General features: G+C 37.4%; 1 protein-coding gene across 4 annotated transcripts in view; it reads right to left on the bottom strand.

Annotated features, from left to right (window-relative positions):
- LOC149168517 (organic cation/carnitine transporter 7-like) overlaps positions 1 to 13,535 on the bottom strand; it is a 391,286-nt gene that overhangs the window by 75,870 nt on the left and 301,881 nt on the right. For 3 of the 4 annotated variants that reach the window (XM_089428285.1, XM_089428283.1, XM_089428282.1), the window contains 2 exons: positions 4,081 to 4,618; positions 3,640 to 3,842 (listed from right to left, as the gene is read on the bottom strand). In XM_089428285.1, the coding sequence (XP_089284411.1) occupies positions 3,640 to 3,842; positions 4,081 to 4,618 (741 nt within the window). Of the gene's footprint in view, positions 1 to 2,228; positions 2,456 to 3,639; positions 3,843 to 4,080; positions 4,619 to 13,535 lie in introns of all 4 variants that reach the window. The other variant, XR_016259749.1, reaches the window with a different exon arrangement.

Here is a 13,535-nt window from a genome sequence, read left to right as displayed (position 1 = left end):
CAACAACGTTGGCCTCTCTGAGGCTCTGTGCAGCTCCCAGCTGCCTCTGCATGGCCCTGGTTGGCTCTGCATCACACTCCTTGGCTTCTGTGTTGCTAGAAACAGCTTTTGTCAACTTGGGACAGCTGTTTTCTGCTGCTATTGCTCTGCTCAGCTGATGTCTTTCAGTCCTCCTGTGATCTGCAATCATCCTCTGATACCATGTTGAAGTTTCTAAGTTTACTTAGTTAGAAACCCTCCATGCACTTTATCTGATTTATTCCTACCTACTTGTTATTTTCCTTAACAAGTTATTTACAATGTAAATACTGAAAATAAACACTAGTGCATGCTCAACATATTACAGATCAACAACTAAAAAGAAACAGAAACAAACACACCATATGACACCATTATTTTTGGATTAATGTCCCTAGAAAAACCCAATGCGGGAAAACCGGTAAGCTATTTGAGGGTTTCTTATTAAGCAATATCAGAGTACAATCTAGGTGCCGATACTGGCCTACCCAACAGAGAATTTCCTTGGCAGTAATACCTCTTAGTTTCTGACAAATCTACTGGCTGAAACCCCGGATAATCTTTCTGGCAGCTACTCAGCACCAATCTACCCAAAAACCCCAGCGTTTGCCCAATCTGGACTGCGTCAGCCTCTCCTAGCCTAGCGTTAGCCCTGCGTCAGCCTATCTTGGCCTGTGTCAGCCCCAGGAGGCCATGCGTCAGCTCTCTGAGCCTCTGTGTCAGCTACGCTAGCCTCTCTGGTGCTTTGCGCAACACTTCGCTGCCTTTGATGAGCACTGGCTGCTCCTATGTCTCTCTCTGGCTGTTCTGCTGCTCTCCCGGCACTATCTATGCCTCTCTGCCTCTCCATACTCAATGCCCCTTAGCTGCTCTTCGATCACTGATTATATCTCTCTTAGCAAACCCCACTCTAGAGAATAGAATGACTGTTCACTCTGGTATATTCTCCAAGTGACCCTCAAGCCCCTTCTTATACTTTTCTTGTTGACATATCAACGGCCGAGATTAGGTCCCTAATCGACAACTAAGATTAGATCTGACTTGATCCATGTCTTTTGGACCATTCTAACACAGTTTTATATTAATCCATATTAATATTTTAATTTCCCTAAGTTTAGACTTAGCGACTCCATTAAAAATATTAATTATTTTAATATCTCCCGAACTGTTTAGAATCTGCCCAACCCCTTTCTGGGTATTGGAGATCTCATGTGCCCCAACCTCTCCACCAAATTTCGTGGCTAGAACACATCCGATGCTAAAGTATAATGATGATAATAATAATAATAACTACTTATCTAATAAAAAGAAAAACACTAAAAATATAAGATAGTTTATGGGAAAGGAAAATGTTAAGATAAAGAAAGAATTACACAATGACAAGTGGATCTTAGGGATTGAGATATTTATGATGGATGGATTCTATATAAAAAAGGAGAAGAAGGAGAAAAAGATCTCTTTTGCTTGAGCAATTGAGGACAAGGCTAAGAAGAATTGGCATGGTAGAGGAAATGGGCTCAGGGGTGACTTGTTGTTGAGAGGACTAGATTAGCAAGGTCTACAATTGGATGGAGATTTGTCCTCCACATATTTTTTTTGGTAAGCAGGATCGAGTTTGTAGCGCATTGAATCTAGGACAAACTTTGTGCAAGTAAGCTATTCTTGGCAACCATCGAGTAAGTCATTTTCTTATCAATAAATTATTAAAATTTTATTGTGGTAAAATTTAATTATGAATCTTTAGAAATTAGATCATTAGATGATGCTCATGTTTCTTAGGAGTTTACAATGTTTGTTGTGCCCCATGGCCCTTATATTAGTTCAGCAGACGGTGATGTGGAAGATACGGAGAGAAAATTTAAAAAAAAAAAAAAAAAGTGTGATAACATAATCAAAGTTAACTTCAGGATGAAGTTCCTTAAAGAGGGGGAGTATGTAACACACCATATTATTATTAAATAATTAAATTATAATAAGTTACATAATTAAAGTTAACTTTAGGATGAAATTTCTTGAAGGGGAGAGTATGTAACGCCTCATGTAACAAAATAAGAAATAGAATAATAATAAAAAACAACATTTCCTCATATTATTATTAAATAAATAAATAATACTAAATTCTAAATATTCATGATTAAATTATACCACAATAAAATTAAATTACTTTCCGATAAAAAATGATTTATCTAATAATCACCAAGATGGCTTACTTGCATGAAGGTTGACATAGACCCAACATGCTCCATAGTCGATCCTTGTTTGCAACAAATATGTGGAGGACGATTCTCCACCCTACCATAGACCTTGTTGCTTGAGTTCTCTTAGCAGCAAGTCACCCTCGAGCCGTCAATCCACGACTATGCCAGCTCTTCTTAGCCATGTCCCCAATTTCTCAAGCAAAAGAGATCCTTTTCTCCTTCTCCTTCTTATATAGAATCTATCCACAAGAAAGAACCCGATCCTTAGGATCCACTTGTCATTGTGTAATTTTTTCATTATCTTAACCTTTTCCTTTCCCATAAACCTATCTTATATTTTTTGTGTTTTTCTTTTTATTAGAAAAGTAGATATTATTAGAATCAACATCATTATACTTTATTTATTATTTTGTTTCTTATCTACATTGATATTTGTTTGTTTGATTATTTATTATTATTATTATTATTATTACTTATTTAGTAATATTGGGCATTACAACTTGGCAAAAAGATCACTAGTTCCAAGGTAAAAACTAAGCCTCATGATGATGAATTTATGAAAACAAACATTTCTTTTACTGGAGAGAAGAATACATGCTATCATGCACAACTATTCTATTTCAGAAGTGAAAGTACTCTGTAAGATGAAAATGTTCGATCTTTCAACAAAGAAGCTCATTTTGAATTTTGCATGTGCCAATAGCTACATATTTATGGAAGTAGGGGCGAGGGAATGTGCAAAATTATTAGTCATTTGAGATAATTTCAATTTTGTGTGAAATTTATAGCCATTCAAAGTTACAAGTTGAAAACCCTAGAAATTTCAATATTTCACTACGAATGAAGAAAAGAAATGCACAATAGATGAAGAGAAGTGAATGTGAATGTATATGAAAATGAGCTATATTTCCCATGCATTTATGCTAGTCAACTCCTCCTCTAGGTTGATCAAACACTTTTCCTTTAGGCTGATGCTAGTAATTTACACCACCAACTATTACATTGATCCTATCCAATCGCTGTTCAGTCATACTTTTGCAATTAGATTGGCTATAGTTTTCTAATAAATTTCCTTTCTTTCCCTTGAGTCTATGCTGTGCTTTATCTTATTAGAGATGCATCAAGCCAATTCTGCTGCAACTATGAGTGCAATAAACATCATTGAAACTAATTCAAATGCCAACATTTTCTAGTGAAAAATTCAAAATCACTAAAATCAAATCAAATCATTAACTTTCACCACCAACCTCGGGGGATGTGCTTTATCTCATTAAAGATGCATAAAGCCAATTCTGCTGTCATAATAGTTCAACTAGCTATGGTTGCAATAAACATCATTGAAACTAATTCAAATGCCAACATTTTCTAGTGGAAGTTTAAAAATCACTACCATCAAATCAAATTATTAAATTTCACCACCAACCTCGGGGGCATAAATGTAGACAACTGTAAAGGTTCCTGTGATGCATAGGCGTGCTCCAGAGAGAAGAAAAGTCGTGACAACTTCATGTTGAGGAAATATTAACGGAAGAAGAAAAACACAAGATAGGAAAAACATTGTAGCCATTGACAATTTGCGCCCAAAACGGTCCACAATAGTTGCTGACAATAGAAGCCCAGGAATCTCTGCCACCATGAAAAGCCAGTTGTAATAGAATTTGTTAGGATTAGAGCCCAGCAAACTATAATCTTGAATAAAAGTGTGAAATATGAATGTTTCATTTGAAGATAGCATAAGCATAGGTTGTACTTTGTAACATATCGTTCATTTAAGTTGCAACCCACAAGGATTAAAATTAAGTACAGAAATAGGACAAAATGTAGCAAGCATTTTGTATTCAATCACGTCAGATGGAAATCGTACCTGCAAAACTTGAAATAAAAACATCCCTGTAAAGACTACTCTCATCGGAAGCAATTAAAGGCATAGTGTCTGATGTGCAATTCCCACCTCCACCGCTCAATTCGGAAGTAAGCAAGACAAGTCCATAGTAGGAAAATGCATTTGCAAATAATACTATCCATAGAAGAAGTGTTGACCTGATTAACGACGGGGAAAAAAGACTATAGACCTGTGAGAGTACTCCAGTTTCACTTTTTATTTCCATGTGGCTCTCCTCTAATTTCCCATGGGCTTCCAACAAACAAGCTTCTTCTAACCCATCAATGGTATCTACTTCATTGAGTTCCATGCTGAGATCATTAACAAATCTCCCAGGTGGAAGTTGCTTTTTATTTACATGTGCAATTTTTTCAAGGATATGGCGTGCATCATCAGTTCTACCCTTCAGCAAAAGATACCTCGGGGATTCTGGGACTGCAACATAGAACAGAAGCAGAATCAACAAAGGTGTCGAAGATAGTCCAAGTAACCACCTCCAACCCAATGTTGGCATCACAATCTGCAATATTAGAAAATAGAATATGAATATAGTGTTGAGATTTAAACTGCAGGGAAAGAAACACTTATCAACATATAACATTTCCCGTAAAACAAATTACACCTTATAATCTATACCTGGTAGTCCCTTGTATTGTCATGAAAGACTACTGTATATTTCTATCCAGATCAAATCAAACGGCAAGGAAGCGAATTCTAGAATCTCAGCAGAGTAGATAAAAAGAAGGAATTGTTTGCTTCAAGCCAATGCCATGCAAAGAGATTACGGAAAGGTGGATTGCACCGCATAAAGGTGACAATCAAACAATGAAAAGAAAAAATTCAACCAGTAATATATACTCCTACAAACTCTATTGGACCCAAATACACTAATATGAAAATGCAGAAGATGACAATTGGGCCAAGTTCCACCACAAGACGCAAATGAACAGAGACTCCATTAAGCTGATCACAAAAGGAAACATTTTAGGAATAAAAGAACCAGAATCACATGGCAGGTTATTTTTTCAGGTCAGGTGTAATTTTTCTAACATACGTAGCAATCACCACTCTAACACAAAACTGGAATATAAGGTTCAAAAGGCAAGCAGGCCAAAGGTTGAAGTCAGCAGTCTTAAAACTGTTTTAACATTATAAAACCTAACTTATTACTAGAAGCCAAAGTGACCACTTTTGTTGACGCAATTATCAAGGGACATGAAATGGCAGTCTGTGCAGGTGCAGGAAAGTACGGTTAGAATCGACATGGATAGCAAGTTGGTGCTTGACATTTATCCAACTACTCCACTGCAGAACCCCATGTACCAACTAAATTTCTTGTCAGTGAAATAAAATGTGCAACCAGAAACTAACCATAGTCTTCACCTAGCTTTCGTACATAACTAACAAAACTTACCCTAAATAATTAATGAAAATTACCTAAAAGCATACAAACAGAAATGTAATTTCAGGAAAAAGGCAGAGGAAAAAGGAAAAGGAAGGTAAAGCAGAAATGTAAGTTCAGGAAGAAGGCAGAGGAAAAAGGAAGGTAAAAGAAGACAACCAACAGAATTCACTCTTACAACAAAGTAGACGCCAATCAGAGAGGTGAGAGATTAGTTTCGATTTTCCAAATTACCATTTTGATAGATTCTATGTTCCAGACCCCATCATACCTAGCTCAAGTTACATGGTGGAAACACAATCTGTTGAAGTCGTGACATATTGAATGATAGTTTATGAGATAATAAAAATATTTTCTCATCACTATTAACGATCTTCTCTAATTAGTAATATAAAAACTTTTCTAATATTGCACATGGAAAATTGTATTTTTTGTACACATGTACTATCACACTCTCAAGGTTATAATACCAAGGGTATCTGTAGTGCAGTGATCATATTATAATGTACATTATATAGCATAGTACTTTTTAGCAAGTGGTCAAATAAAGTGACTTAAGAAATTATGTTCATCCTGTGGTCAATAACAGTTACTCAAGAATTTCACTAAGCCATGTGCTTTTACTTCATAAAGTTTGTTGCCACCGAACTGTGTCTCTCAAGGAAGATATAGCTTTTGGACCTCTTTCAAGTTTCCACTACATCAAGCAGTATTACAGCTGGTAACAATGTTGGGACAAGAGAAGAAATGACAAAGTGATGAGGAAGATGACCATGAAGAATAAGAGGATTAAAGAAGCTGTTCAATTGAATTGAAGATGTTGCTGATAAAAGATACCAAATATTAAATCTCTAAGTGAAATTGAAGAAATTTGCAAGAGAATGTGTTGCAACAAAGTGTAAAGATTCTGCATCAAGAGGAATTCTGCTCAAGGTATGTCTTTGGAAAATTGTGATGTTGAATATAGAGGGTAGTTGCCTGATTTATTGAATCAGGGAGAGACACAACACTGGGAACTAGGAAGACTCCAAGTTGTGTAGTTTCAAGCAAGAGAGGGCGGTTGCACCATAGGGATTTGTTTATGCCACAAAGGAATGCAATTGCACTGTCTCTGAGGAGCCATGGCTCAAGTTGGTAATTGGGACTTTGAAAGCACATGTGGTATTGCTTAGAAATGATGATGCAATGATGATGAAGAAAGAGAGATAAAGAAGTGGCAGTAGCAAAGATGAATAGCAAGATTTTCACAATAAGTGCATTAATGTATTACTGCAAGTAAATATGTAGCAGTGCACATGAGAGGATGTTGAAAGAAGATAACAACAGTGGAAAATGATGGCAGATAAAAAAGAAATACAAATGACACTGTCTGCATGAGTGTATGATTTTTATTAAGCTGGGGAGTCTGATACAGCGGCATCACACCAGATTAGAGCATACCCCTTAGATGATGATTTGAGTATATGCATGAGACCCTTCAATGTGCCCGCTAGATCCACATGCCAACTAATATATGCATCATCCAAATCAATGCACTAGAATGAACTATGCAAAGTCATGTAATGTTGAGAACCATTAGAGAAGGTCAAGGGATAAATGGGCACCTGGAAGTGGACTCACCATGGGAGATGGAAGATCAATGTGTCAACATGACAGGGGATCACAACAACAAAAGGCAAACAATTATGAGGATATTTGGGAAGTTGAAGATGAACTAGTTGATGAACCCACCAATTGGGAACCCACCAATTGTTGATATAAGGTGGGATCCATGAGACTCGAGTCAGAGCTTCTCAACTTCTTGAGATTGGTGACCATAGGAGTAACCATCGGCTTGGATTCCATCATCCCAAATTTTTGCAATAACTTGATGATGTACTTTCCTTGCCCCAAATATATCTCCCTAGGTCTCTGCCATACTTCTAGACCTAGGTAGTAGTGCATCAGTCCTAGATCCTTCATCTCAAATTTCGTTGCCAACATCTTCTTGCATTCTTGAATTCTTCGTTCTACACCAATGATGAATAGATCATCCACATATAGCAGAATAATGACTAGCTCATTATTCACGACCTTGATATATGGATTCGGATCCGCAGTACTTTTCACGAACCCAATCCTTAAAATATATGCATCCATTCTTGCACACCATGCCCTAGGTGCTTGCTTCAAGCCATATAGAGCCTTCTTGAGTCTACAAACATGAGAGTCTCTACCATTCACTTCAAATCCTTCAGGTTGTTCGATGTACACTTCCTCATCAATGGTCCCATTCAAAAATGCGGTCTTAACATCCATTTGATGGATATTCCACCCCATTGTAGCAGCTAGTGAAACCAAAGATCTAATGGTAGTGTACCTAGCAGTAGGTGCAAATGTTTCTTCATAGTCAATGCCTTCCTTTTGAGAGAAACCCCTTGCAATGAACCTTGCCTTGTACTTGTCTATACTTCCATCAATAGCATGTTTGATCTTATAAATCCACTTCAATGTGACAATCGATTTGTCACTAGGTCTAGGAACGATTTCCCAAACACCATTGCTCACAATGGATTGATATTCTTCCTGCATAGCTTTCTTCCAAACCTCTTCATGCTCAATTTCCTGAAATGTAGATGGCTCGGCTTCAATCAAATTTGTCATATATGCATTATAACCAGAATACCTTTTTGGTTTCTTACTTTCCCTAGAGGACCCTTTCGCAACTTCATGTCCTTCAACATCTTCTAATGTAGATCTTAACCAATATGGCCTTTTCCTTGTGGTTGGGATAACCACCAATTGAATAGGCTCACTTGGTCCTTCTTCTTCATCATTTGGAGTAGAGTTCTCATGAAATTCATCTTCTTCAAATACGGGAACTTCTTCGTCATCAGAATCAATAGGAATATCCTTTGATTTCTTGTAAGCTTGATTCTCATCAAATATGACATCCCTGCTTACTTCAATGTATCTTCCCTCCTTTATGTAGATTCTATAAGCTTTTGAGGAGAGACTATAACCAACAAATATTCCCTTGATACTTGTCGAGTCCAACTTCTTTCACTTGTCCTTCGAAACATGGACATATGTTGGACTTCCAAATATGTGGAAATGATCCACACTCATCTTATTTCCTGTAAATACTTCTTCGGGTGTAGTATTATCAAAACTCTTATAAGGACTTCTATTTTGAACATACACGACAATCATCGCTACTTCACCCCATAAGAATTTTGGTAGATCTTGATTAAGGAGCATAGTTTTAGTGCCTTCTTCAATTGACCTATTCTTTCTTTCGGCCAATCCATTCTGCTCAAGATAGTAGGGAACAATGAGCACCCTCTTAATACCCGCATCCTTACAATATGCAATTAACTCTTTAGAAGTATATTCCCCACCATTGCCAGACCTTAGAGTCTTTATCTTCTTTTCAGTTAGGGTTTCCACCTAAACCCTAAACCCCTTGAACTTATCAAATATTTCATCTTTAGTTTTGAGTAGATAGAGCCATGTCTTTCTTGAATGATCATCAATGAATGTTACATAGTAGAGATGACCTCCAAGTGTATTGTCAAACATGGGCCCTCACACATCAAAATGGATGAAATCTAATATTTCTTTAGATCTAGATTCACTATGTTGAAATGGCTTTATAATATGCTTCCCAAAGAGCATCCCTTACATATACCTTCATGATCCAGCTTCATATCAGGAATGCCATTAACCAATTGACTAAGAGTAGGGATAACCCTATAATGAAGACGACCATGCCTTCGATGCCATAGTTCAATGGGACTTATTTCCATATGAACAAGGGCTTGAGGGGATGGAGTGATAGCCCGATAAAGACTTCCTTCTCGAACTCCAATAACCCTAGCTTTGTCAATACTAGAGTTCTTACCCTAGACCAATACTTTTCATGTTTCCATCAACGAAAGCAATTCTTTCCCCTTTATCTTCTAAACAAGAAATAGAAAGTAAGTTCCTTTTCAAACCTGGAACATAGAGAATGTTGTGGAGATGCAGCTTCGATCCATAATCCAGCTTTAATGATGTAGATCCCAGGCCTCTAAAAGCATAGCTTTTGTTTTCACCCAATTCCACTGCATGGGAGGATGGTTCCTTTGATAGTGTGTGAAGTTGCCTACTTTCACCTCTCACATGTCTCGATGCTCCACTATCAATGATCGATGCATTATCATCAGTAAGAGATCCTGTAAGAGCAGCCAAGAATCCATGACTCTTGACTTTGTTGAATAGGTGGTAGATAATCTTTTTTATCCATCTTCTACCAAAATTGAAACCCGATCTTATGTAGTTTACCATAGAGGGCAAATTCATGCCAACAAAGTGATCTTCAACTTCTTTTGACCTTAGCTCCGATACCATGTTGGAAAATCAAAGATATTATATTAGGGTTTGATTCTCCAATCTTCATAATTACTTGTGAGTGTGCTCGCTTCTTTTACTTCTTTATTATCTTATCTTTCATCAAGCAATTATACATACATGAAGATCACAAAACAAGAGACACAAGATATAGGCACATGCCAAGGAAAAACCCCCTCGAGGGGAAACCCAATCAAAGTAATTCTTCCTTTCAATAGTATTCTTTGAGACTCTTCACCCTAGACCAAGACCAGACTTTCCCTCCACACCATGTCAGCCTCCAAGATTTTTGACCTCTTTCCAACAACTTCGACTATGCAGCAAATCCCAGCAGCATGCAGCTTCCGGCAGCAGCAAAACCTTAGGAGACTTCGATCTCCTAAACCAAACCACGAAACAGAGAGAGAGAGGTGCCAAAACTTTGATTTTTCTCTTCTCTAGAGACTCCCCCAAACTCGCACTTATTTCCTTCTTCCAACAGCAGACTTCGCATCCCCAACACTTCCCAGTAGATCGCAGTAGATATCAAATTGTTGTGAGATTGATGCTTCCAAATGACTTCGACTTCCTTTTTTATATAGCCTTCTAGTGGGTCAAATTAGGGTCTCTAGGCCGACTTGATCTTCCTTAGGCCGACATGATGTGGAGGATACATAATTCATATTTTGCTTGATACAAAACCTTTTTACATGATCCGAAAACCCAAGAAGGGTCTCTTTGAATGTACAATGACTCTATAAACTCAATATTAATCCTAGGAGTCCACAATGGGGACTTTGACTAATATAATGATGACCCAAGCATGAAACCTGTGCTTTAATAAGTCATTGTTACAGCAATAAAAATTCTTTTATTTATTCTTTTGATAAGTACATTAGATAATGACTCAAGTACATTATTGAAGACTGAACATAGTTGCTTTTTCCAACACTCCCTCTTATCTAGGGAGGTATTCATAATGTACAAATACAATGGAAGATCTCAAACTATATGAAAATACGAAGAACCTTTAGGTGCCGCAGTGTCTTGGACTAGATTCCTAACTAAGGCAATCTAGCCAACCAGTCACTCAACAATTTAGGAAGATCCATTCATAGGCACTATCTTGCTTAAGGAACATAGCGTCAGGCTAACCTGTTTGTGGATCCTGTTGCACTCATTTTCTCACAGTTCTAAGGACGCAGTGGTGCCAAATTTTTCAAAAGATCGGGATCATCAGCCAGCGGATTATTATGTCATTGTAAACCCATTCTGCAAGTTTGTAATGTAAATGATGCTAGTGTGATTGTTAAATTATGTAACAACCTAGGTAAGCTTATGATTTTGGCGACAAATTTCATCCTATTATGTTTTTCGTCTCACTGATTATCTGTGTTTCTAAACACAGATGATCGACAGAGTTTTTCCCTTCAACCTCAACCCTAAAGCTAGGGTGGAATTTCTCGTCGAAGTCTTAGGTGAATCCTAGTGCTTTAGTCAAGTTTATTGTTAAAGCGATTTGGGAATAATTTAAGCTAATTGGCTAAACTATTTTATTACAGATTACTTGGTCTACTAGATCATATTGTGTTGCATAATTGGGTAAGTTTTAAGAGGATCTATAATGAACGGGTATTCCCCTTTGAGGGTTGAATTATTGTAATATCTTACGTAAAAATATTTTAGTGCATGGTCCTTCATACTTAGACACCATGGCTAAAATATTCGAAGGTGGAAAAATAATTAATCCCCTCATGAGTCAATTAATTAATTTTTCTGGCAAAAATAAACTTAAATCCGAAGCCAGAAAATTAACTAATTTAAAGTCAAATTTAAAATGTTCAAGAAATTAGTTTTTCCAAGTTGAAAAATTCGTGGGTCTAAAAGAAGTTAATTTTTGTAGTTCCCAAACCAAGGGAATATTGGAAATTTCAAGAAAATTTGGACCCTTCAACCTTGGTGATTGAGTTAAAGTCAAATTTTTGAGGAAATTAGTTCGAAATAATTATTTTGAACTAATAAAAAATGGCTTTAATGACAAATTCGAAAATTCCTCAAAAATAAATATTTTTGATGGCAGAGATTAAAAGTTGATCAAATATTTATCGACAATCGAGATTATTTTGATGGGGGATCAAGCCAACTAGCCGTTATTTTCCACTTGAAGCTATTTCTTTATAAATAGAAGGAATTTTGCTTCTATGGACATCAGGATCTTTGGTCAAATGTAATTTTGTAAACGTTGGTGTGAAGCCACTGTTCTATTGAAAAGGCTTGAATTTACAAAATAAAAGACTTTGGGGTACAGTTCATAGTGTCTTTGTCTCATTGATCTGTGGTATGTGTTGGCTATGTGCGTTCCTATATTGTGCTTCAAATATTATATGAATTGTTATTTCATTTGTAGATGATACAAACATTCTATTGGTAAGTTTTGGGCTTATCTTAGGTGATCTGATTCATTGTATGATCTAACGATTTTTCTTAAGAAATATATAGAGTTTGCAAGTTCCCTAGCCCTTCGGCTCCAAGTTCACAGACTGTGGGCACAGGCTGACCTTGTTTGGACTTCAGATATTTTATGTGATTTTCTTACTTCGCTAAGGCTGTGGTTAATATCTATCTTTCAAAATACATCTAGCCATTGTCAAAATTTACAAAAAATTATTCCTCAAAAAACCTTTCAAGCATTGTATATTTGTATATTTTGTAAATTAATTTTTCTTTGTATATAAATTTTTCTAATCTTTGTTTTACAGCTGAGTTTTTGGGGTTTTCAATTTTTGTATATATATTGGGGATTTCGATACTTGTATTTTCATTTGTGTAGGTGATAACCAAGAATATTTGTTGGATTAGAGCTAGATCTAGGCCCTTGAGGGTAAGATCTAGTCTCTGGAATATTTGCAGGGCCATCATCATAAAATTTCATAGTGAAATTGCAGATCTAAAGTAAATCCAAATTTTGGCAAGGGTTTGTAAATTTTTTTGGGCCTCTAGGCCCAGGGTCAACCCTCCTAGGCCTAGCGTATCCCCTTGAAGCCTGTCATTAGCCTCTATCTCCTTGTCATGGGATTAGAGCCCTCCTAACCCCGGTCGCAAGCCTCTAGACCTTCATCCTCCTCTTCTAACCCTTCGTTGCCTTCCTATTCCTCTTGGTCAACCCTCCAAGCCTTGTTGCTAGCCTTTCCCTTCCCCTCGCCACCCTTTCCCTACCTCCTTATCCCTTTGCTCACCCTTTCCTCCTCTCCATCCTCCTCCTTGAACCTTCCCTCCTCCTCAACCTCCTCCATTTGCCCTTGCACCCTAGTCGCAAGCCCAAAAAAGGCACCGGCTTGCCCTTGTACACCCTACCATGAGCCTTGGCATCCTTCTTTAGGCCTGTCGTGGGCTTGCCAGCCCTTCTTACGCTAAGCCGCAGCCCTCTTAAGGCTTGCGGCAAGTCTTCAAGGCCTTCCTAGCCTTATTGTGAGGCCTCATTGGCCTGTAGACCTTAGTCGCGGATCTAAGAGGCTTGTTGCCCCCTCCTTCTCGCCACTCCCTTGCCTTCATTTGCCCTCTCTACCTCTATGGGTGATTTGTCAAATTCTGGACTGATTCTTGGCGTGTTTTGCAGAGATTTGGAGTTGAAATTTTGTATTTGCAGGTGGTCTACCCCTTGGAAAAATTTTGGGCAAGAGGGCAA

The sequence above is a fragment of the Pinus tabuliformis genome, chromosome 4_2 (assembly GCF_031772625.1).
Source record: "Pinus tabuliformis cultivar Carrire ecotype Pingquan chromosome 4_2, CPIR1, whole genome shotgun sequence".
NCBI classification, from domain to species: domain Eukaryota; kingdom Viridiplantae; phylum Streptophyta; class Pinopsida; order Pinales; family Pinaceae; genus Pinus; species Pinus tabuliformis.
The sequence above is the reverse complement of the archived record's forward strand: the minus strand, read 5'-3'. Positions and strand labels throughout refer to the sequence as shown.